This window comes from Gorilla gorilla, chromosome 2 (assembly GCF_029281585.2).
Source record: "Gorilla gorilla gorilla isolate KB3781 chromosome 2, NHGRI_mGorGor1-v2.1_pri, whole genome shotgun sequence".
NCBI lineage: Eukaryota > Metazoa > Chordata > Mammalia > Primates > Hominidae > Gorilla > Gorilla gorilla.
Genome location: NC_086017.1, coordinates 144,939,757 through 144,965,767, shown reverse-complemented (window position 1 = coordinate 144,965,767; position 26,011 = coordinate 144,939,757). Strand labels below are relative to the sequence as shown.

Below are 26,011 nucleotides of genomic sequence, written 5' to 3'. Positions count from 1 at the left end.
TTCAGCTACTTTGCTTCTAAACACTTCAGTGAGTAGCCTATCTATCCCCCCCGAGTATAATGCCAGCTTTATCATGTAATAAATTCTCATTTGCATTTAATATCTGGAACTTTTAATCTGCTTCATTATTTCCATGTGACTACCACCCTTTCCAGTCATCATTATACATTTCATTTTTTAAAATAAGCTTCGTTGAATATATTTAAGGTATACAACATGTTATGAGATACATACGTAGTTAAAAAAAGATTACTACAGTGAAGGAGGAATCCCAAATAAAGTTGAATTTATTACCTATACTGTGGTCCTTATGTTGTACATTAGATCTCTAGGCTTGTTCATCATACATATCTGCTACTTGGTTTTGTTTTGTTTGAGATGGGGTCTCCTGTCCCCAGTCTGGAGTGCAGTGGCACGATCAAATCACTGCTCACTGCAGCCTCGACCTCCCAGGCTCAATCCAACCTCCTGAGTAGCTGGGACTACAGGTGGGCACCACCACTCCTCGCTAATTTTTTTTGTGTGTGTTTTTTTGTTTGCTTGTTTGTTTGTTGTTGTTTTGGTTTTTTGGGTTTTTTTTTTGTTTGTGTGTTTGTTTTCGCAGAGATGGGGTTTTGTCATGTTGCCTAGGCTGGTCTCAAACTCCTGGACTCAAGCAATCTGCCCACCTCTGCCTCCCAAAGTCCTGGGATTACAGGAGTGAGCCACTGCGCCTAGCCCTCCTATCTGCTGCTTTGTATCCTCTGACCTACATCTCTCCACCCTCCTCCACCTCAGGTTTTGTTATCTCTGTATACCTGTATTTGAGTGTTTTCTTTAGATTCCCCATATGAGTGAAATCGTGTAATATTTTTCTTTCTGTATCTGCCTTCTTTCACTTAATATCCTCCAGTTTCATCCATGTTGTGGCAAATGGCAAGATATTCTTTTCAGGGCTCAATAATATTCCATTGTGTGTGTGTGTATATATATATATATATATATATATATATATATATATATATATACACCAGTTTCTTTATCCATTCATTCTTCAACAGGCATTTAGGTTGCTTCCCTATATTGGCTGCAATGCTGCAATGAACGTGGGATCACATTTATCTATACAAGGTGGCTATCTCATTTTATTTGTGTATATCCCCTAAAGAGGGATTGTTGGGTCATATGTAGCCCTATTTTCAGTTTATTTAGAAACCTCCATACTGTTTTCCACAATGGCTATACATTCTCACCAACAATGCACAAGGGTTTTCTGTTCTCTTCACCCTTATCCACGTTTATGATTAATATCTTTTGACTTTTTGATAATAGTCATCCTATTATTATCTAGTGTCTCATAATGGTTTCAATTCACATTTCCCTTATGATTAGTGATGTTGAACACCTTTTCATATCCATCTTGGCCATTTTTCTTCTTGGAGAAATGTCTTTTCAGGTTTTTGCCCATTTTTAACTGGGATCATTTGTTTTCCTGCTATTGAGTTGTATGAGTTCTTTATCAATTTGTTGTTATCTTATTAGATATATAGTTTGCAAATATTTTTTCCAATCCATAGGTTGCCATTTCGTTTTGTTGCTTGTTGTCTTTGCTATGCAGAAGCTTTTCAGCTTGATGTAGTCCCATTTATTTATTTTTGCTTTTGTGGCCTGGGCTTTTGATGTGATAGCCAAAAAATCATTGCTAAGGCCAAGGTTCAGAAGCTTATCATTACATTTTAACAGCTGGAAGAGCTCATCCACTCTCATTAGTTTTTTCTCAGAATTTTTCTTATCTGTCTCACTTTTGTTTTTTAGTTGAGGATTAGTATCATTTTGTCAAGTTAAAAATTGTATATTGATTAATTTAGGGAGAATTGACATCTTTACAATACTGAGTCTTCCTATCCAAAGCAATATGTCTTCTTTACATTATTTTTTACTTTGATAAGTGTGGTTTAAATGTAGCTTTTATTAATTTACTAAATGATACATTTTATTTATTCTTGTTAATTATTATTGTCCTAACTCACTATTATTTGTATAAAAGAAAGTTATTTTTTATTTTAATATTTCCTTTCACTTTACTGAATTTTATCTTACCACTTTTACCACTTTATTTATTATTATTATTATTTTTATTATTTTGAGACAGAGTTTTGCTCTTGTTGTCTAGGCTGGAGTGCAATGGTGCGATCTCGGCTCACCACAACCTCTGCCTCCCAGGTTCAAGCAGTTCTCCCGCCTCAGCCTCCCGAGTAGCTGGGATTACAGGCATGCACCACTACCCCTGGCTAATTTTTATTTTAAGTAGAGATGGAGTTTCTCCATGTTGTCAAGCTGGTCTCGAACTCCTGACCTCAGGTGATCCGCCTGACTTGGCCTCCCAAAGTGCTGAGATTACAGGTGTGAGCCACCATGCCCTGCCTATTATTATTATTTTTATTATTTTCCAGACAGAGTCTTGCTCTGTCACTAGGCTGGAGTGCTGTGGTGCGACCTTGGCTCACTGCAACCTCTGCCTCCCAGGATCAAGCACTTCTCATGCTTCAGCCTCCTGAGTAGCTGGGACTACAGGTGTGCGCCACCAAGCCAGGCTAATTTTTGTATTTTTAGAAGAGATGGGGTTTCGCCATGTTGGCCAGGCTGGTCTTGAACTCCTGATCTCAGGTGATCCACCCACCTCAGCCTCCCAAAATGCTGGGATTATAGGCATGAACCACTGCGCCTGGCCATAATACTTTATTATTATTTGGTTCTCATGGATTTCCTAGGTGTATAATCACTTACAAATAAAAGTAATTTTGGCATTTCTTTAAATATTATAACTTATTTTTCTTATATAATTGGATTGGCCACCTGTTCTAAAACACTGTAAAATAAGATAGATAGTAATCAATTTTTTTCATGTTCCTAACTTTAGTAGGAATGCTTCTGTTTCTTCATCATTAGGTATGTATTAGCTTTTGTTTACATGTATATAAAATTATGGCCAAATAACATCTGTCTATCCTATTTTAGTAATTAATTTAATAATTAAGAACGGATGTTGAATATTTTTGTTTTAGCCCAGTTGTCTAAGACTTCCAGGAATATACCTGTAGTGTAATAAAATTAGGTTTATTGATCCATTGCAATGAGATAGACTGCGTCCCAGGGGAGCCATGGGGTATCTCACCAAACAAAGGAAAAGGCAGAGTTATAGGATTTGGGGTAAGTTTAGGTGAATATTAAATAAGGCAGATTGTTGATAGGCTCAGAGGAAAGCAGGGCTGTGTGTAAAATGGTCCATATCAGGTCTGGACTGCAAAGTGGACCCAGAGTCCTATTTTCTTGAATACTAGACAGTTGAGAGAGGTGTGGAATGTTGTGTCCAGATACCCCTTATCTGCAGTTCTGTATTTGAGTATAAGATGAGGCTGTGTTAGGAGTCAGGAAAAGAAAGGAGCCAACTGAAGTTATTTAGAAAGCAAAATCAACAGAACTTGGTGACGCTGGATGTAGTGTGAGGGAAAATGGCGAACTGAAATTTCACCCCTCTATTTATGGCTTATGTGATTGGGTAGATGACCATGTCTTCAGCTGATATGGAATATACTATAACAACAGTTGGTTTAGGGAAGCAAGAGAGAGAGGAACAGGATGATCACTTCAAGTTTTGATTTGTTGGGTTTCTGACTGCTGCAAGACTTGAGTATAGACCCACCGGTAGGTAGTAGGATGTATAAGTGCAGGGATACTGCTGGAGGTTGGGGTCACAGCTATAGATACAGATGCCTAGGAGTCATGAGCATCACTGAAGGAGGGCCTGCAAAGTGAGAGGAGCACTGACCGGATCAAGAGAAAACCCCAGGAAGATTTCCCTAAGGTTTCCAGGCCAGTAGGATGAGCCCACAGTGAAGACTACAAATGAACAGAGACAGGTAGGAATCAAAGCAGAGACCCGCCGTGTCAGAGAAACTGAGGAAAAGAATTCCAAGGAGGAGGGAGTGGTCAACTTTATCAACTGCAGGAAATGGGCTCAGGAATGGAAGACCTGAATTGGTTTAACAGTTGGCAGGTAGATGGTGACTTTTGCCAGGGTACATTCAGGTAAGTTGGTGAAGCAGAAGACCAAATTCTGTATGTTCAGCCAATAATAAGAAGTGAGACAGAAAAGTGAGCCTCCACCTTACAGGAAGCTGGGCTGAGAAGGGCAGGAGACAGGGCAGTAACTGCTGTGGCATCAAGCTCAGGGAATGCTTTTCAGCAAAAAAGATGTCAGTGTTTCACTTTTTTCAGCTAGTTAGAATCAGGACCTCAGCTATGCCTGATGGAATTCATTTAAAATACCAAATAAAGGTAAGTCTTCTGTAGTCTTTCTGTACTCACTTGAGTACTTGATCTCTGTAACTCACTCTGCATCCTCCTTCTTGCCCCTTCCTTAGCATGACACACGCATGCGCGCGTGCACACACACACACACCAGTATACATTTGATTATATTTTAATGATCACGCAGACCCTTTTAGAAAAGATGTCTCCTTGAACTGTACCCAGGAGGTGTGGCCATGGCACACACAAAGCTGTAGGGAAAGACCAGACGAATCTTGAGCTGAGAAGGAAGGGCTCAGTTGCATAGGTATTTAGGCAGAATGCATAAAGAAATCCTTTTGTTGAAAATATTTAGGAAAGAATGGAGTTTTTGAAATATAAAATCAATAATAATTTTTATTTTTTGTTCAGCACACATGGCAACACAGAGCTGTGAAGACAGACGTGGTTAGCACAAACCACTCGGGCCAGTGAAACCAGGGCAAACTCATGGATCATCTGCGTTCCCATCTTCACCTTGGTGGCAGCCCTACCTCTGAGATTTTAAGGTCTACGGAAAGTGCAGGCTTCCAGGAGTGCTGTGGAGCAGAGCAGAGAGGTAGGATTTTCAAAATCTTCCTATATTTATTTCTGAACTGTCGAGTGATTGAACAATTTCAGCATAGTACAAAGTGTGCAGACTTGCTGCCTCCTCTTCTGTGAACTGGGCCGTTCTCCCAGTGCTCTTTTCTACTTGCCTGCACAGCTCCTGTGCCTATCCTGGGGAGTGCCCCACGCCAAAGCTGTTAACATGATTTTCCTGCCCTACAGGGTTCTCCACCTTGTTTCTTATGGGCGAGGCTCACACATCTGAGTTCCTGAGGCCGGGAGTTGCCCAGGAAGACTGTCCTCCCTGACCTCTTTAAGCAGGTGAGGAACTGACATAGCAAAAAGCACCTGCAATGTGCCAGTTTCTGTGCTGTGGGCTAAGGATGGAGGAAAGAAGAGCAGAGCCAGACTGTCTGCTTTTGTGGAGGATATAGGTTAGGTAAATATCAACTTGATTCTCACAATAGCAAACCTAGACAAGCACATTGCTGCTTCCGTCAGAATTACATGGGGGCAGCTTTTAAAATGCGGATACCTGACCTAGCACAGACTTTCTAAATCAGTATCTCAAGGCTCTGAGAATCAGCATTTTAATAAGGATCAAGACTCCCTTATCTGCATACTCCTGTGGAAAGACTAACTGCCCTACACCACCACATGTTATTCCCCAGCTTCCAAACTTTTTCAGGTGACTCAGTTACACCCAACATAGTTATACTGCAAAGATGTGTTTTATTCTATTTCAGTTCTCAGAAACTGGTGTTCCAAATGAGTAGTATGCATAGCAACTTTATGGTTACCAGAACCTATCATTGTTGAAGCTGTCTAGAGCAGCACTGTCTGAAAGAGCTTTCTGTGATGATGCAAACATTCTCTTTGCTGACCAATATGGAGCCACATGTGGCTGTTGAGCACTTGAAATGCAGCTAGGTGGGATTGAAGAAATACATCTTTTATTTAGTTTAATTTTAATTAACTTAAATTTAAATAGTCACATCTTGCTGGTGGCTACCATATTGGACAAGGCAACTCTAACCAAAAGTTTACTGCAGAGCAATGGCATGTACACATAAACCCACTCCTTTTCTTAGAAATAAGATGGAATTCTCTATGCCCAATAAGTTCACTACCTTAGTGCCCTGAGCCTGTATCCCCTTACTATCTGCCCCTACAGTCTAGCCTGTCATACATGCCGGGCTTAGATTGTTCACTCACCATTTCATTTTGTCCATGTTGTCCTATCCCAAGGGCCACAGCCTACCCCCCCTGTACCCACCACCCCAGCACTCACCACCATGTTTGGTTGCCACTTCCCCATGCTGTTCCTCCTACTCACATGAGGTGGAGCATTTTCTCAGGTTACCAACAGCCTTGACATATTCTTCTCCTAAGTATTTTTCATATGTGTTTCTGTCATGAAGTTTGGCCAAACATACTGTGTCATCTCTGAACAGAAGGTCCTTGGTTTCCGACCGGAACAAACAAAAGTTGCCCGAGCAGTCAGTTACGTTGCTTCCAAATAGGTGCTGTCAAGTGAACAGAAAGTCCGTGAGGACCTTGTGGTCTTTAGCAGCTGGAAACACATGGATGAGAAGAGTCTGAAAGCTCTGAACCAGCCCTGGGGAAAAAGGGAAGCTACAGAGTATGCCTTGGGAATTTTCCACCTCCTTTATCTGCCATTTACCCACTTAGGGCCCCAGCTCCATGCTTTCATGATGCCCCCAAAATCATCTATAGGGTCCCTGGTCCCACCTTCCTCTGAGAAGTCCCTCCCACCCACACCCATGCCTGCCTACTCTGACCTCTCTTCCCCACTTCATTGCCCTTCAGTGGGGGCTGCTTGTAGGAAATGAGAGGACAATAACATGTCCCTTCAGACGTTTTTGTCAAAGAAGATGTTAAATGTGAACCCTCCCAGAGGAGTGGCAGAGGTAGTTCTTAAAAGTTCATGTTTGACTGCATTTTGAATCCTTTCTTGGGCAAGCCACTCAACTTCTCCAGATATCCAAAGGTTGTAAGTGAAATGATGACTGCAAAATGTTGAATTTTCCATATAGCAGCTAGGAAATGTATGTTAAATGCTTATTATTGTCATGTACCTTAAAAGGACTTCTAAATATACTCTATCTTATTTTTTTTTTAAAAAGGTAATGGTGAATCAACAGCAGGCAGCTATGCCCAAAAGGAAGGTGATGTGTGTGTGTGGAGGGGCCTTTAGGATTAGAATACTCAGGCAGCCCCTGTCTTCTTCAACAAGGCTGGCCCTGAGTGGTTGTTCCCCCAGAGGGCAGGCTCTCCGAGGGCAAGGGTCCTGTGTTTTTCAGACTGTTGAGAACAGTGCTCAGTCTGCCTAGGCAAGAGGAACAGAAATCCACTCTTCATGACTCGTATCAACAAGCGCTGGGAAACAGGAGCTGTCTTCTTCATTTTCGGGAAGGACAGGAGTAGGGGAAATGAGAGTACCCCTGAACAAGATTAGGGGGAGCAGAAAGGCAGATTCCTAGTCCCAAGAGTACATGATCAGATCTAATCACCAGTGACCAGGAGCTAGAAGCAGAGCTGGGCCTGAGAGGTCTAGTTCCATAATTACACAGCTAACATATTTTGAGCACGTCCTATAGGAAATGGAATTTTTCTATGCCGTTTGGGTGCATGTCTTCACTTAATACTCATGTTAACTGAGAAGTAGGTAAAAATATTATTATTACAATTTTATATATGAGGAAGCTGAGGCATAAAGAGGTTATGTAATATACCCAAGATGGCACAACTAGGAAGCTGTGGAGCTGAGATTTGAACCCTGATACTCTAGTCCACAATGCATGGCATGAAATGCACAATGCATGAAATTCTAGTTTTCAAAAAGAAAGTGCTGGAGTCATGGCTGCACTTTGTTGTAAACTCCCCCTGAATAGCCTATAGCCATCTAGGAAGAAAAGGTGGGAGGCCCTGGCTGGTCCATACCTGCTGTTGACGTAATATCTTGTGGACACAAGCTTCCTTATCTTTCCGTGTGACCACAGCGTGATTCGGGGCTCTGGCCAGGTGGCAGTTCGCATACTCCTCCACAGGTTTCCTGGTACCATCAAGGCACAGCAACTCATAGTCTTTTTCATTCAGATTCTTAGCCCACGGATCAGGGTTTTTTCCTAGGGACAGGAAGAAGGTGGTTCAGCTGATGGCTTTGGTCAAGGTGCCCCGCTGGGGAGATGGAACTGACTCAGTGGTGTGTAGAGAACCTGGGCCTTCTGGCCAGCAGAAGTGCCCACACTGGGGTTACAGTGATGTGGACAGGAAGAGACACCCATGTGGTCTACAAGGTGATACCAGACTCACAGTGACCAGGAATGTTTATTGACCATCCCCTTCCAACCTTCCCTACCCAGACAGGTGAGAATGAACTACATTCTGCAGATGCTGTACAAAAAGATCTTCAGTTCCACTAAATTCCAATTCCTTCTGTACCTCTTGCTCCAGCAGAGGAAGAATGTGACACTCTAAGCCAGGTTGATCAATTTCTGTTCTGTAACACATGGCATCTCCAAACAAAAGAACTTTTCCTCAGAGAACACCTTTGGAATCTGCACCAGAATTTTAAATCTGACTCCCTTGTTCCAGTTCTAAATGAGAATGTGCACACACCTGTGTGATAGAGGTCTGTATCCCATCTCGGCCCCTTTGCCTCTCCTTTTCTGTATTGTCTCTGAAAAAAAAAACTCACCCATTCTTAGGGTTTCAGCTCCTTCCTCCTGAGCCACTTTGCAAATATGTTTTGCTAATTTTTATTTCTCTCCCATAATTCAGGATTGCAACCTTTTTAAAAATGTATTTTTCATTTAATTTTCTTTCTTTAACTGAATAACTAATACATGAGATCACACTCATAAATTTTTGAATATCTCTCTATATTAACTAAAAGCCTCCTTTCCTATACTCTCCAAATCTCACTCAGTCTTATAGTGCTAGTCTTTAATATCACATTTGCGAGTTTCCATCCACGACTCATTATATGTATTTTTTTACGTGTGTATATGGATTTCACATGTTTCTAATTTTGTTTAGTGTTAGATCTTGACAAATGTAAAACTCTGTAGCTTTTTTTTCAACTGTTTACATACCTTATAGATTCTTCTTGTCAGTACATATAAATCAAGCTTGTTCTTCTTAACTACTGTATTATATTTCATAGTGTGGCTATGATAGTATCTTTAAACCATTCCTCTTTTAATAGGCATCTGAGGTGTTTACAATTTTTTGCCACTAAAGTAGCGTTAAAATGAGTGTTACTGGCATATAATTGTGCTTACATAGAAGTGGAATAGTTCAAAGGGTATATGTATTTTTATTTTATTTTATGTTATTTTATTCATTTATCTATGATACTATGTTCTCAGCCCTCTCCAAGGCACAAGCTTATTGGAGGGGAAAACAAGACACATACCAAAACAAAAAATTCAGGGCAGGGATAATAATATTTTATATTTTGTAAAACACTCTAGATGCTGTGTGAGCTCAAACCAGGGCTTTGAGAACAAATGAATTAAGAAGCTGGCTGGAGGAGGTAAGATTTCAGTTGTCTCTTATAGTGTGTGTAGGATGAGAGGAGGAGAAAGGAATGCCTCTCTGTGGGAGGAAAGGAGAGTGCAGGCGAGACTGGGGGCAGGTGTGTGCCTGGTGTTTCTAAGGGAGAGAGGAGACCCCCTCTGGAACCATCTCAGGCAGTAGGGTACGTGAGGCACTCAGGCAAGAGGAAAAGTGGGTTTGTGAGGACTTATGAATGGAAATTGATGTTAATGAATGAGCCAGAACCTAAAGGTAGAAAATTAAGAAAAATCAAATGGGAGATGATTCAGTCTGGCTAGGAGGGCATCTAGAAGGGCATGTTAAAAATATGCTTTTTCAATAAAAATAATACACGTTTATTGGTGGAAATTTATAAAATGCCGCATAAGAATTGGGAAGAAAATTTTGAAGCATTTGTAATTTCATAGTCTACGCCTTCAAAATTGGTACATTTCTAACATTCTTTTTCCTACACACACCTATAATATGCACATACACACACACACACGCACACACAAATTGAGATAAAAGAGCCCATGTGGGCTGAGCGTGGTGGGTCACACCTGTAATCCCAGCACTTTTGAGAGGCCGAGGTGGGCGGATCATGAGGCCAAGAGATGGAGACCATCCTGGCCAACATGGTGAAACCCCGTCTCTAGTAAAAGTACAAAAATTAGCTGGTCGTGGTGGTGCACGCCTGTAGTCCCAGCTACTTGGGAGGCTGAGGCAGGAGAATCACTTAAATCTGGGAGGCGGAGGTTGCAGTGAGCTGAGATCACATCACTGCACTCCAGCCTAGCAACAAAGTGAGACTCCATCTCAAAAAGAAAAAAAAAAGAAAAAAAAAAGCCCACGTGGTTTTGTGTCTTCCTTCTTGTATATACCATAGCACTTAAGACAGATTTTGGAGGAGGGAGAGAGGGGGGCAAGAGTTGAAAAACTACCTGTTGGGTGTTATGCTCACTACCTGGGTGACAGGTTCAATCATACCGCAAACCTCAGCATCATGCAGTATACCATGTAACAAACCTGCATATGTACCCTCAATCTAAAATATAAGTTGAAAAAGCAACAAATTAATAACAGAAGAAGGTAAGAAGGTGCAAAATATAAGTATGATGAATCAGACATGATGTGACTTACATTTAGTAATATTTATCAGGAATGTGATATTAAGTCAGGGGTATTAGACCAGTAGTTCCCAAACTAACAATACATCAAAATTACTTTGGCTCTTAAAAATCATGTTGTCTACCTTAAATACACACAATAAAATTTAGTTTGAAAAAAGACACATTTTGAAGAAATAAGATATTGACTGACAGACTTAATCTAGGCCTGATGGGCAGGGAGTATAGCAGGATTCTCTATAAGGATAGAGGCTGGGAGAAGAGGAGGGAACGTTGACAGAAAGATGAGGACAGTTGAGTTGTACATGGATTGTATATATACAACTACAATATATGAGGACATCCATATACACACGTAAAAAAATACAATTGCAATGCCAATGTACTCTACATAAAAGTGACACCTTGGGAAATAGACTGGAATGGAATTGAGATTGGATGTCAGGCCTCCTTTCTTAATTCTATGCAGGAGGGAAGAATTTTTGAGTCATTGCAAAGAGTAAGAGAGTCAAAGCTTAGAGAAGGGAGCTCTACTCAGAAAAGTACCAAAAGAAATCAAGGGTGGCAAAGAGCCAAGCTTAGGGTAACACTCCCTTAAAGGAAAAAGCAATAATACGAGGGAAGAAAGGAAAATTAGTCAACCCAATATTTCTTCAAACAAATTCTTAGCAACTGCTGTGTACTATGTGCTACACTAGGTGCTGGGAATATAAGATGAAGAAAAAGAGCTCAAAGAGTTTCTGTAGCCAAAGTGTATTACAGAGTGTGGTGAATTCAATCATAATGGCAATATGAACAGAGAAGTCTTCTTGTAGGACAGGGTATGCCATCTGGGAAGGCTTCCTGGAGGGGCTGGTGCTGAGCCGGTTCATTCTGGATGAGTTGCCCAGGAAAAGTGAGGAGTTGGGGAATGAACATGAGAGAAGGCAGGGAAGTATTCACAGCCTGAATTCCAGTGGGCTCTGCTAGCACTTAGTGATACTGAGGGGTCAGGTGTGGAGTGCTCAGTCTGGCCAATGTTTGTTTTGCTTTGTTTTGTTTGTTTTTAATGTTATGGCTGTCCAACCTTCACCCACAAGTTAACACCCATTGATTCTTGCTTGAATCAGTTATCAATATATTCGTTGCCAAGTGATAGTTTTCTAACTCTATCATTCCTTTCACATTGATTAGTTTTCCCTTCTTCATTTGTTTAATCAGTATTGCCTCATGCATTCTTATTTCTTTCAATGGGCTATTATCGCTTACTGCTATCATTATTTATTTTAATGCTCAAAATTCCCAGACTTGGCAACAGGAGATCCTTCAAATTGGTTCTTGTATGCTTTGAGTGTCCCATCACTGTTTGAGCACTTCAGTGTGTTGTTCTAGGCTCAGCATGTATTTTTCCTGCCCCAGCCCTGAAGTCAGCTATTTTTCCAAGGAGTTCTGGTTCCTTTTAGCAAAGAAGAGTACTTACAAGCCAATATCTTGGTGCTTACTCCTGCTGGTATGCCATTGCCTCTAGGCCTTCTCAATGGACACAACCCAGAAGTACAGTAAATAGCTATAAAAGGCATTACTGGGATAACTGACAACAGTTAAATGTGGACTGTGGACGTGATGAGTATTAAATCCACATAATGTAAAATATCCTGATCTTGGTAATCATACTGTGGGTATGCAAGAGATTGTCTTATTCTTAGGAAATAGGCACTGAAGTATTTAGGGGAAAGGAGCACAAGGCTTGCAGCTGTGGGAGTGTGTGTTGGGGAGGATTTAGGGCCATTGGGGGCCCCATAATCCTGATCATTCTGCGCACTCAGGTGAACATGTCTCTCTTCACTGAGCAGACAGATTGAGAATCAGAGCTTTGAAGTCTGACAGTGTACATAATACTTCCACAAAGGCATCCCTGAATACAAGTGAATACCAGTGATCAGGATCTAGTGATCTAGGGGGACAGAGGAGCAGGTGCACTTACCCCCAGTGTTCTGTGGGACAGTCTGGTGTTTCACAAAGGCCACATCTCCCTTCTCAACCAGACACCTGCAGAGGTCCAGACAGTGGGAGAGAAAAAAAAAGGCGGTCAGAGTGACTTATCTGTCATTCAGGGGGCTACCTTATAGATTCAGGACAGCCATCTGAAAACAGCAACTGTAACTTCCATTCTAACAGTAAGCAATGTAAGGAATAAAGAGAACAAAAACAAAACACTCTGAATTGATTGTAGTTTTACAATCTCAGTTCCACATACTAAATCTTAATTTTTTGTACTGTTTCTCTGAGAGATGACATAATTTCCCTGACATCAACAAGGATAGTAGGGAATTGATTTTCAGTGAGGTGATGCCTCCCCCAGCATATGAATGAAAAACTCAGTTCCTTCAGGTTCTCGTACAAGGCGAATGTCTAGGCAACATTTGTGAGAGACTGAAACTCCATCACAAATTGCAATTTGTGCTGTCCTTCATTCCTTTGAAAAAGAATTTTAACATTTATGGAGCATTTGCTATGTTGTGGGTTTTTTTGTTTTTGTTTTTGAGAAATGCAGAGAATATGGCAAAACATGGCATAAAGGCACCTGACTCTACTAACTCCCAGGCTACATATCTCTGGGTGTGGTATTGGGGGTTATAACACAGCTCTGAGCTACAAGTCCCCAAGAAGTTTCAGAAAAGAAATAATAACAAAATAAACTCTGGTAAGTAGGGTTCTAATTTTAATTTTGACTGTCTTCCAGTCCTTTGAAAGGGCATACCACACAGATGATGAACTAGTGTGTACTTCAAAATCTACACAAGGCCCTCCTCAATGAGCCGAGTGGGTTGGACTTTTGGACAATGGACCGAACCCCGCTCTCCATGTACTTTAATCCCCTTGCCTCAAGGAAAAGAACCTGCCTATTACTGCATCGGTTCAAGAGTTTTGGGGGTAGCTAGCTGAGAAGATGGGGTACCTATTGTGCCACATATTGATTTAATTTTATTTTCTTTGGAGTTTGGAGTCTTTTTATCAGTCTGGTACATTTTACTTCATAGCTAAGTTTTATAAGACATGTTTAGAAAAAGAAGCCTTTATACACGTTTATTTTAAGCATGTTTATACATACATGTTATTGAGCCTTTTCTCATGACCTATAATTCTCAAACATATGTTATCACCAGAAAAAGACAAGGTATAAAAATGCAAAGGGGAACTCTATTTTAAGTCCCCCAAACTCTTCAATCTTTGTGAAAACAACATGCTCTACTTTGTGAAACTAGAAACTTGGGGAATGTGAATTGTACTTAATCTAACTTACAAAGTGGCTCTAACTGGAAAATAGGAATGACCTTTGTTTTTTACATCATTACTGGGAAGCTCAGTTATAATACCATCATCATTGTGCAGTTCATGGATTCATGAACCACCAGATAACAGAGGGCCTAAAGCAGAATGGGTAGTTAAAAAGTAATAAGGTAGGGCCAGACGTGGCCCACGCCTGTGAGTACCAGCACTTTGGGAGGCCAAGACAGGAGGATTGCTTGAGCCCAGGAGTTTGAGACCAGCCTAGGCAACATGGCAAAACCCTGTCTCTACAAAAAAATACAAAAATTAGCTGGGTGTGGTGGTGCATGCCTGTAATCCCAGCTACTAGGGAGGCTGAGGTGGGAGGATCGCTTGAGCTCAGCAGGTTGAGGCTGCAGTGAACCATGAGTGTGCCACTACACTCCAGCCTGGGCAACAGAGAGAGCTCCTGTCTCCAAAAAAAAAAAAAAAAAAATAGCAAGGTACACAGGTATCTCTATGAAAATGAATGATAGGCACTCCATAAAGTACAATTGTAGTTAGGAATTTAGGAATCATGTACTATTCTGTATTTCCAGATGAGTATTGTTCTGGATTATCCAGAGGTGCATGGAAAAGCTTGAGCCAAACTCTCGACTCAGTGTTTATTCAACTACAGTAGGGTATCATTGCCGAGGCACTAGTGACACTTGGGGCTGGATAATTGTTTGTTGTACCGTGCTATCCTGTGCATTGTTGAATGTTTAGCGGCTTCTACGTGTTAGATGCTAGTAGCACTTCCTCCCCCCACCCCAACATTGTCACAATAAAAAATCTATGCAAACATTGCCAAATGTCCCGTGGGGGTCAAATCACCCATTGAAAACTGCTAAACTGTACCAAACACAAGTCTCTGCTGTCTTTGACAGCCATGTCAGCATCCTGGGGGAGTTTGGCTGCCCCTCCCCATGTGGCTCTATATCTGGTTGTGAAATATACTCTCTTAATACATGCCGCACTAATGGAATAGGAACCTAAGAATCTTACCTTAGTTCCTAAAAGAAATCTGGCCAAGGCTTGTATATTACTCTATTTGTTTCAGGGTTAAAAGACTCACCTGAAAGCGCCTGTGTAGCCGTAGTATCCCTCTTTGTTGTTGGGTTCACACAGGTTTAGGCCTGAGCCCATACACAGCTTACAGAGACTGGAGTCTTTCTTAGACCCAGGGGCACAACCTTCACTGAAAAATTCATCTGCGCAGAAGGACAAGAGGAAGTCAGCTTTTCCTCAGTCAATGCAAGCAGCTTTTATTTAAGAGATAACAGGGCTGCATGGCCCATAATAAGTAGAACATATTCATTAATTCTGTGACCAGCCACCACCAACCCAGGACTTGCCAGGCTATAGGCTTTAAAGGGGAAACTATTGAGATTGGGAAAAGGAGTTAATGACCATTACAATTCAGGGCAGAGGGGATTTATTTGAGCACAATAATGATGTCATCACTACGCTAAACAAAGAAGAGATGAAAAATGTCATGAAAGGGAACAGAAAAAGGAGGAAGACTGAAGGTCTTGCTTCCTGAGCTTGTGCCACCTGTTTTCAGATGTCCCCATTCCCTGCCATTCATTAGAAGAGCCTTTGCTACATCTCCAACCTCAGGAAAGGGATGGGGAATTTTCTTTGCAGCTCAGCTGCTCTCCTTTGGCCATAAAAGTGCTAGGAGGTTCAGGAGAGCAGAGGTAGTGCCTTTGTCAGTGGGGATCCTGAGTTTTCTGAATGTCACCTTGGCCACACTTTGCTTCATGTCTAAGTGGTGTCACAAAGCACCCTGGTACAGAGACATACTCTCATCACCACTTCCCCGACCCCACAGGGTTTTCTGGGTTAATAACCAGATTTAGAGGCCTTTTCTTTTTTAAAGAGTTGCCCAAATTTGGAGGTGGCAGGGACAAAGTACTTAGGAAGCTAATGTAAATCAGAACCACTGGAAAACATCTGTCTGTGGGAGAACTTACACTTAAAAGTTTAAGCGGGGTAGAAATAAGCTCATACCTGGTGATATTTAGAGGACATAGAAAATAAGGTGATTTCTACTGCTTAGAAGGGTCCTAGGAGCTGGGTAGGGACTTGGTGAGATTGCCAACACCATGAAGAGACCCGGGATCACCCACACTCACACACCATACAAAACCTTGTGGCAGGGATTGCTACCTGTCTACCCAATATCTGTTTCTCCTTGTACTTTGTAACAAAAATCTGGTTTTATCTGGGGTAGGGACATTTCCAGATGAATGATTACATTTCTTTTTTACAGCTAGGTATGGTGATGTACCTAAGTTCTGGGCAATGAGAAGTTTGCTGAAATAACTGGTTAGACTTCCTAGAGAGCTCCTTTAAAAAGATGGCATAAACTTCCATTTGCTGTAACCCCTTGGTGATTGGGGCTGCCTGGATCATGGATGCGATGGCAACCATGGGGTGACCTTGAAGATGGAAGTCTTATGCTCAGAATAGAGGAGCAGAAAGTGTGAAGGAGCCTGGGTTTCTCATGACCATACCAGCCATGCACTGCTCACGTCTGGTCTTTCTCATGAGAGATAAATGTATATTCACTCATGCCAATATGTTCAACCTAAATGAACCGTCCCAGCTCAGCAACCCAGTTCCAGCCCTCCCAGCCCTTGTTGCTATGTCCTTGAGGACAGCAAATTCTACTGTTCTTTGACCAAATTCTACTTCTCTAGAACCAGAGCCCACAGCATCTTATGCCACACTCCTCTTCCCTAAGGCAGGACCCTGCTTTCTGGCATGGCCCTCACCAGCCCTCCTTCCCAATATTCACTCACCAAATCTGCAATGGTTGATCTTATTGTAGAGCAGGCCCATGGGGATGTTCCAGCCAGCGGTTCTGCCAACTGCCGTATGGCAGGACTTCTTGCCTTTCAGATTGTCCCAGGTGAGGTCAGAAGCTGATTTCTTCACCACTGCTACAGCAAAATACCCTACAAGAAAGACACCAGAAAAGGATGTATTAACACCTCTGGGGCTTCCAGAGTGTCTGCTTCCAATCAGTTTCCCTAAGGAAGCAAAGATATCCTCAATCAGTCATTGTGTCTTGAGAGGATCTTCCCAGTAACTGACTGAGGGGAAGTACAAGGAACTCTGTCAGGAGGAGATTAATCTGAACTTTAAAAACAAAATATTGTGAAAACACCATCATTAGATCAATGGCTGGGTGTATAACCCTTCCCTAAGTGCATAAAGTCACTGAAGTTATAAGCCAGCAATTCACCATCCAATGAGTCCTATCAGAGGAATGGATACTGAAACAGCTAATGTAACCACAAACTTTCATAAATTAACATATGTTGAGATATAGTAGTAAAAGATCAATAAGCAAAAGAGAAAAATTGAGCCAAACATTTTCTGATAAGGAGAATATAGTTTTATACCAAAATAAATATGCAAAATGGAAAATGTCAATATCAAGTCAGCTTCCATTTTCAGCAGCAAATATATACTGGTCCTTAAAATGGGAAATAGAACATCAACCTATGATTTCAGTTTGCCAGTTTAATTAATTCAGATTACAGTTTCCAACAGAAAACAGAATCTTTATTATCCATAGAATAAGAATGGCTTTTTCTATATCTGCTGAAGGGCTTAGCTCCCCAAGTGATGGGGAGAGGCTGGGAGGTTATAATCAGTGGAAGTGGCAAGGACAGACTTGTACGGTAATGGCTGTCTGGAATGTGACGTGCAGGGGCCTGAGCATAGGGGGCCAGTGCTCGCCTTGGTGTAAGACTTCCTGACTTGCTCCTGCTCTGTTTCTTCAGATGTACCCTTACCCAGAGCCCTGAGTGAGAAGCCAGGTTGGCCTGGGTTCCTGGACCCAGCCCTGGCTAGAAGGTCAGACAATTTTATGTTCCTTGATATCTGCCTGTGTGAGGCTCTCTATTGAGCCCTGTAAGGAATAAATAAGCAAAGTTCCTTGGTTGGTGCTTACTCTTATCTGAAAATGTGCAGGCCTCATGTCATGTAAGGTGAGGATCAGTGGGAAAGACCTGGATTTCCCTTCCTAGATGTATAATCCTAGACGATCTGTCTGTAAACTCCCTCAGCTTAGGGTCCACTTGTGTATCCTTAGAGGATGCCAAAACCTACCTTATAGCATTAAATGAAAAATCCTGTGTGCAAGCCATGGCAAGTGTAAAGGGATAACCATCATTATCCATTACTATCCTTCCATGATTCTCTCGCATTGTGAAAATTGGTCTCTTACAGCACCTTATATACTTGAATTTTAAATCTAACCAATTCCCCAAAACAATGGGAATTTATCTTTTAACTCTAGAGGTTACCAATTCAAACTCACCTGCCTCTGGTGTATCCTCACAATTATTGTTCTCTGCAGGAGAAAAGAAAATGAAGAAGGCATTAAACCCCGATTTATAGATTGGGAAACCATGCCTTTTTTTTATGCTGCAGCTAAGAATAAAGAAAGTCAGAGAAAATTATCTATACATGTCATCAATTCCCAACAAGTCCAGACTCTCTGGATCATGCAAGTCCATTTCACCTCCTGGCCTCTAGAATTTATCCACAAACTGCGAATGTCAAGTTTCCTGCTCTGTCTGCGCTGAGCCCACAGAGGAGTGCTAGCCAACTATATTTAAATCCTAGCAACAGGGCAGTGAGAGAAGTGTGAGTTTTGGAACCTGGAAGACTGCCAGAAATCCCAGCTGTCCTTTGCAATGGGGTCATCTTTAGTGAGGACTTCCCAGTGCAGAACTTTCATTTCCCATTTCTGGAATGTACTATAACTCCCAACCTTCAAGATGACTGTGGGGATTTGAGATGAAGGAGCCCAGAGCTTGCAAAGTAGGAGGTGCTCAGAGAGGGAAAGCTTTATGGCAGCTGTGGTATGAATCAGGCTGTGATTTTTCCATCTCCTCTCTCCATGGCCCCGAGGGAAGAAAACACAGAGGGGTGCTCCCCACCACTTACTATTGTAGTTTTCTGCCAAGACAGGCACCAGACCACACTTGCCCGCTATGTAGACAAACCCTCCATCCAAGCTCATGGCATCAGCTTCTCCATTCTGCAAAGACACAGCAAATCACAGCAGATGAAAAGAGGCTGTTTCCTGTGCCACCCACTTTTCCAGCTGTTTCCTTGAAGCAGCCTTTCCAGCACATGAATGCCAGGGAGACAGCAGATGCTGATACTGAACCCCCAAAGGATCAGCCAGGCACACTCAGCAGAGAAAATCAAATGTACTCTCATTTTCACCCAACCATCATGAACTGATCATCAACTCCAGGTGCCTAGTTCAAGAGCAAAGACCCACATTCAGTCCTCTTGCCCTCTCGTAGGACACACTGTCCCAGAGACACTCCTACGACACATTTCTGACACCAAGAATTCTCATGTGCAGATGGATGAGTGGAGTCAGGGACTCGTGGCTGTGGCTGTGGAACACAGCACCTTCTGAAGGGGGGCTCTAGCCTCTAATGTCAGCCTCCTTGGCTGAGTGCTATTTCCGTGTTTGGTGCATACAACATGTTTAATGAATGAGTCAAATATTTTCAAATGTTCTAAATCTCAGCTCTATTAAGCCCCAGACTTCAGAGATGCTTAGATTCAACAAGGTTTGTAAGATTTCCCTTTGGCCTGGCAATATACTTTCTAGTAATAAACCATAAAAGAACAATCAGATTGGTGGGCAACTATTTGGACAAAATGTGTAAGTGAGCAAAAATAACAGGTGTGATTTATAATAGCAAAAAGAAAATTAAACTAAATGCTCAATGACAGAGAAATAGCTAAATAAGTGGAAGCACATCCATGCTATGGAATAGATATCAGTATTAAAATATCATTTTTTTCTTTAAAACGTAAGTATGGCTGTATTTATTTCTCTCAATTCATGCAAGATAGTAATTACACATCAGCAAATATTATCCTCAATAATGATTTGATTCATAAGCATTTGAAATGTATGTAGTTTCACATCAATAGCCTTGCATTTTTTTAATACTGTAAGTTAAAAAGCACCCCCCAACAGCCACTTTATATATTTTCAATAACTCCCTCTACACCTCCAAACTTTAAACATAAACTGAACATATAGGTCATGTTTAGAAACTTGAGGTTTTTGAAATCTGCTTCCTCACTATGATTCAGAAAACTCCTTATACTGACAATACAGTCACCGGTTAGGTAAAGGTAGTTGTAGGAGGGGAAAAGGAAAAAGACAGACACAAGTTTGCTCTCCTACTGTTTTACTAATCCTGTCTGTTGAAAATGGTGATGTCTTAAGAAGTAAAAATCTAGGTTGAATATGAGGAATGGAGTTTGCCTCACAGTTTGAAACATGCATTTCAAATAATTTCCTATTTGATTTGAGCTCACTGTAGCAAACTGATGCCAAAAGAGAAAAATCATTTCTTCCACACATTCGCTCAGAGTCTGCCTGGTAATGTGTATTAAATTATTTGTGTTTTAGCTTGAAGGCACCTGTCACCAGACCAGTTTCAGGATTCATGGGTCAGGGCTCAAACCAATTTTTAATGGATTTTCAAACTTTTTCAGACACGCTCAAATAGCAGCTTCAGAAAGTACTTTAAGTATGGTAGTCCCCTCTTATCCTCAAGGGATATGTTCCAAGACCCCCAGTCTTGGAACCTGAAACCCTATACAATGTTTATTTCCTATACATACAAGCCTATGATAAAGTTTATAAATTAGGCACAGTAAGAGATTAACAACAGCAATAATAAAACAATTATAACATACTATAATAAAAGTTATGTTAATGTGCTCTCTCTCTCTCTCAAAATATCTTAACATTTTTGGACCACGGTTGACTGCAGGTATAACCCAAGAAAGCGAAACCTCACATAAAGGGGGACTACTGCACCTCATCTTCTGTTTCACAACTCTTAAGACAGCTACTCTCAAGTTCGTGTAAGTCCTTTCTTTCAAGTTAGTTCTGTTAGTTCCTTTTGATTTGGCACAACAAATCCAATGACATAAGAACAATTAACTGTTTGCAAATGCACAAACGTCATCTATTACTGGGAGATTCTTCAGAGTTGGCTCTACTTTCCCGAGGGAAACATAGTCTCCTGCCTGTAGTTTTACAAGGTCCTTTTTATGATCGATCATCTGTAAAGAACCATCAAACTCTTCCGCATCTCCAGGACATAATCACTTCTGTCCATTTCCATCTTCAAAGAAATCAGCTTTTGTTTCTGCTTCATTTCTGTAGCATCCCATTGTCACATTTTAGCCACCGATAAGAATTCCACCTCTGGGATGTGGTTTTTCAGTATTAAAGTATCCACCTTCCTCCCAGTTATTTAATTTAATTTCACAGCAAACTAATGGGACTCTCACTTCTGCCAGTCTTGTAATCCACACATCTGTAATTGTTCCAGCCACTGTAGGTTCAGTGAGTCTGTATCCCTGACCACAACAAAAACATATTCATGAACTTGCTGCGTGTTGCAGAAAGTGGAGCACTTTCGTACAATAAAAGCTGAATATTTCCACCTAGCTAGCTTCACAGTTTCCAGAAAACAAAGCTGTCACACAATCCAGTACTATGCTCTTTTGAAATGTGTTCCATTTTATAATTATAAGCCAGAATAAACAGATTGTGTTGAAGACTACTGATTTCATACACTTTATTCATGACATTTTGGTAGATCTGATCCATGATTTCCAGAACAGCTGCCATCAGTGTTGGTTTCAACCCGGAAGTACACCCTTTGCTTCTGGTTTTTATTTTTTTATTTTTTTGAGATGGTGTCTCACTATGTTTCCCAGGCTGGACTCAAACTCCTGGTCTCAAGCAATCCTCCTACCTTAGCCTCCTGAGTAGCTGGTACTACAGCTGCATGCCACAGTGGGCAGCCCATTTTTTACTTTTAAAGACTGATCCACTAAAGTCTGGGGTGAAGAGTAGCCAAGCAGGCATCCATGAGAAAAACAAAGAAGCTCAACGCTTAATTCTAGAACATGGGCCACAGGTAAATATCCAATGTAGTCCTCTTCCTCCTCCAGTCTGGGAATCCTTTCTGCCATTCCAGTAATACCAGTAATGATGTTTCTATGGGAGATGATGACTCCCTTTGGAAGTCCTGTGTGTCTACTCATGAACATGATTACTGCAATAACTGAGGGCACTGGTCACTTTGGGATCTGTTTTCCACACTCACCTTCACTTTCTACTGCAGCCATGATGCCCATGATAACAACCTTGGGAAATTGGGACAGGTCAGTGGCTTCCCATTGACAGTGATGATGTGTCACAGGTGTGGGACCAAATAAACTATGTCTTTCAACTTTGTTTCCAATAATTCTTTACTAGCAATGAGATTGGTTACTTTTGTTTCATTAATCCACAGGCCCTGGACCTCCTAAAGTAGCATATAATTTTATGAACTAAATGTTATGCATGAAACATACCTATCCAGCAATCATCCACTTGAATGTGGTCTCACAGAACATGGCAATATTGGTCTTTGGTTTCTGCCCCAACATCTGTAAGCTATTTCCAACATTAAAGGCTCAAACAATGACATCTTCATAGGAGAGCAAATTATGATGTCCAAGAAGAATCTTTTAAAATATGTTTCCATTTGGTTGTACTTAATCTTCATTTAAGATTTCACATGTTCCCAAGAGTCTTTTGCTCTTCCTTTTTTTTACAGACGTAAAAAACTTTATCTATTGTATCACATCCAGAGTATAATATTGAAGCCCAGCCACTCAAACTGCTAACAGATTTGTATAGACTCAGGTTTTGAATTTGTAGGCTTTACTTTAACTTAGTTTGGTTTTTCTTGTCTTGACTCAGACAAAAATTAAAATGGAATGTATGTTAAAATAGCATAAAGTGATATCTATAAATCGTATGAAATATAAAATAATGAGGTTGATGGTCCCTTTTTGCTTCATGGTAGATAGTTCTGAAGATACATGGTTATTCATAAGTGCTCAAAAAGTAGAATTAACATATTTCAGCAAAAATCTGTTGACAATGGCAAGAGGTACCTTTATAATATGCATCTTTGTTTCAGTATATTTGCTGATTTATTATAAAGGATCCAACTCAAGAATAGCCAAATGGAAGAGACACAGAGGGCAAGAAATGTGGGGAGGAGGGGGAGTGGAGCTTGGCACTTCACGTTCTCTCTAGGCAAACCATACTCCCCCATCTCGATGTGTGCACTAACACAGAAGCTCCAGATTAGGTTTTACAAGAATGATTTATGATGTGGGAAAAGCTTACTAGATACTGTGAGTGAGTAAAAGGTAGCAAGCAACCTACATGAAATGATCCCAATAAGGGAATTTTCTCTGAATTACATGATTATAAGTACTTTTTATTTCTTCTTTATATCATTCAGGATTTTAAAAATTCTCTGTAAGCCAACATGGAATATTCTTTCTTAAAAAAAAAAAATGTTTTTAGAGACAAGGTCCTGCTAAGTTGCTAGCCCTGAACTCCTGGGCTCAAGCAATCCTCCTGCCTCAGCTTCCGAAGTAGCTGGGACTACAGGTGCATGCCACCATGCCCGGCTAGGATACTCTTTTGATCAACAAAGCAAATTTGTACCTGATTGGATCCTACCAGGTACTCAGGATCTTACCTCAGTGATCGTGGCACACCACTGGTCTCAGGACACCCACACCATGGTCCAGCCTCCCTAAGCAGGCACCGCTCAGCCTGCCCTTTCACCATACACTCATACAAGGAGGAAACTGAGCCCTGTGGGCCCCCTTCAGATCCACAAGCTCAAAGATTCTGAACCTCCGGTGCGGCTGTGCTCACATAGTCAGGGCAAGGTTCCTGGGAGCCAGGTTTTTGCATCGTTCCCAGGAACACTCCCTAGCTCAGTCCTGGGGGCCAGCAGGCAGCAATGACAGGGACGCTGCCCTAGGAAGGCTGGAGTGACATACCATGATCTTGGCGATGCAGTCTTCGGTGGTCTCTGCTGATACACACTCTATTTTCCCTACACTGTTAACACTCCACTCATCACACTTGAGCCTCTCGTGGTGGCTCAGCGCACACCACTTCACAGGCTTGCATTCATCTGTTGGGGCTTCTGGGCCTATGGCATAAAAAAAGAACAAAGATCAGAAGCGGCCCTAGCTGTTGCCTGGTGTTTATCAGCACTACTCACTGTCTTCATGCAAATGCTGGGACTTGCCAGCAATAAACAAACAGACCCCATTCAAGGAATTAATCACCTTAGAAAGCAAAGTCAATGCACAATCTCTTGGTTGACTTCTCATTTAAATTTAGTTTTTTATGTCTTCTGAGAAGCCAACTTTCCTCTCCAGCCTCTGGGCACTATATGACCTCTGGCTGTTTTTTTCCTTCTTGTTTTTCAGATAGCACTTAACTACTGGAGGTGTTCTTATTTATATGTTCATTGTTTATTGTCAGGTTTTCTGCAGGAGAACAGAAGCTCCAACACAGAAAGGGCCCTGCCTGTCTTGTTCACCAGGGCATCCTCAGGGTTAGGGCAATGCTAGCACATGGTCAGCATAATAAATGTCTGATGAATAAATGTACATCTGCTCATCTTTCAGACTGAGCTCAAGAGTCACTTCCTCAAGGAAACTTTGCCTTAACACCAAGTCCAGGGCCTGTTTTTCTTTGTTTTGCAGTCTCATAGGGCCATGGTATTTTGTTGTCATATTTTTCCCCTTTTAAACATATCTCTTACTTTGTAATTCATCATCCAATAGCATGACTATTCATTAAACATTTATCTTCTCCCCAGTTTGAAATTTCCAGGACAACAGAATCAAATATATATTTGTCATGCCATCCTATGTCCAGCACCTAGCAGAGCATATGGCTAGATGTTCAATAAATGTCTGCTGAATAAATGAATGGTCAAGCAAAACCACAGTGACTCAGTGAAATTCAGGACTGGGATCAACCTCTCTTAGAGCGCCTCTTCATTATGGTACATGTTGACTGGCTGGAGATGTGCAATATATAGCAATTTTGTTCTATTTCACTTACTCTGTGATAAGCTAATTGCCTTCACAAAGTAGGTAAGGCAGTCCTGATTGATGCAAAGGAAATACTGGAACCAACCCACGTCATTTTAAATGTGGATTTCCTTTAAAGCCTGTAGTGACGTCAAGGCCATCTCATAATGACTAACGCCATTCAGCATCAGTCTAACACTGGGCTCACAGACAGGTCAGAAAAAGGAGCATCAGGAGAGGCATGCAGGTCCCTGAAAAGACTCAATCTCTGGCCCCTGTGCTCACCAGGTTTCCCAAGTGCTTGTGGTCACCTGGTTCTTCCCAGGTACTCACATGTGCCTTCCCGTAGATTCCGGATGGCAGTGACATACTCATAGCCCAGGTACATCTTGGCATCCATCCTGGGGGGGACTTTTAAAAACCCGTGGGCAGAGTCCTTAAACAGCAGGTCCTTCCCATGAGGAGAGCTGAATAGTTGGAATTCTTTTGATTTGTCTTTGCCAAAATGTTCCTGTTCATAGAAAAACAGAATAGTGGATGGCAACACAGAAGAAAGGAGGCTGAGAAATGGGACTGAAGAGAAAACAAATCTCTGCAGGAAACAACATGAAAAAGTTCAAGATGCCAGGAAAGAGGGCAGTCGGACCTGCTCCTGCTCACCCAGCACTTCCTCTGCCTGTAGCCCTCGTGGGTCCACGATTTCCCTGAACCTGCTTCTGTGCCTGTCTCCCGGAACGGGTTGAGCATCGGTGAGAACAAGAAACGTGGCTAATCCAGAGGCTGCCCTGTGTGGTTGCCAGTCAAACTCTCAGTGGACAGATGGGAGGGCTCAGCAAGAGGAAGCTGGCTGAGCCCAAATCACACAGCTCTTGGGAAGTAAAGCCGCTGTGCAGGCAGCCCCCTCACAGCCGGGCTGAGGGGCATGGGGAAAGAGACCATTTCCTTCTGGGAGGGTCATGGAAAGCCTCCTTGGGGAGGGGTTTAGCTTCGGGCCTTGAAGTTTAGGTAGAAAGGAATGCAACAGAGCAATACAGAGCCTCTTCAGGTGTCACCAGCCAGAAAGGCAAGGGCGGCAGACGGTAGCACCACAGCAGGCTCCCTGCTGCTCTGTGGGGAGTCCCAGCTTTTAGAGAACTTAGTGACATGTGGCATGGCTCCCACTGTAT

General features: G+C 41.8%; 1 protein-coding gene, 1 long non-coding RNA gene and 1 pseudogene across 3 annotated transcripts in view; 1 reads left to right on the top strand and 2 right to left on the bottom strand.

Moving 5' to 3' along the window:
* Window positions 1–4,668: 4,668 nt before the first annotated feature.
* TF (transferrin) overlaps window positions 4,669–26,011 on the bottom strand; it is a 32,430-nt gene continuing 11,087 nt past the window's right edge. Inside the window, exons 9-18 of one of the 2 annotated variants that reach the window (XM_055380894.2) lie at window positions 25,179–25,356; window positions 23,796–23,950; window positions 18,831–18,924; window positions 18,199–18,231; window positions 16,670–16,825; window positions 14,938–15,073; window positions 12,535–12,599; window positions 7,843–8,027; window positions 6,215–6,404; window positions 4,669–4,868 (exon numbers count right to left, since the gene is read on the bottom strand). In XM_055380894.2, the coding sequence (XP_055236869.2) occupies window positions 4,834–4,868; window positions 6,215–6,404; window positions 7,843–8,027; window positions 12,535–12,599; window positions 14,938–15,073; window positions 16,670–16,825; window positions 18,199–18,231; window positions 18,831–18,924; window positions 23,796–23,950; window positions 25,179–25,356 (1,227 nt within the window). In that variant the 3' untranslated portion in view covers window positions 4,669–4,833. The remainder of the gene's footprint in view (window positions 4,869–6,214; window positions 6,405–7,842; window positions 8,028–12,534; window positions 12,600–14,937; window positions 15,074–16,669; window positions 16,826–18,198; window positions 18,232–18,830; window positions 18,925–23,795; window positions 23,951–25,178; window positions 25,357–26,011) is intronic. The other variant, NM_001303546.1, reaches the window with a different exon arrangement.
* Window positions 4,875–14,674, top strand: LOC134758098 (uncharacterized). Its single transcript, XR_010132934.1, has 4 exons — window positions 4,875–5,199; window positions 8,359–8,533; window positions 9,378–9,439; window positions 13,294–14,674. It is a non-coding gene; the product is annotated as an uncharacterized lncRNA (long non-coding RNA).
* LOC109026265 (fatty acid CoA ligase Acsl3-like) lies at window positions 19,005–23,789 on the bottom strand (annotated as a pseudogene).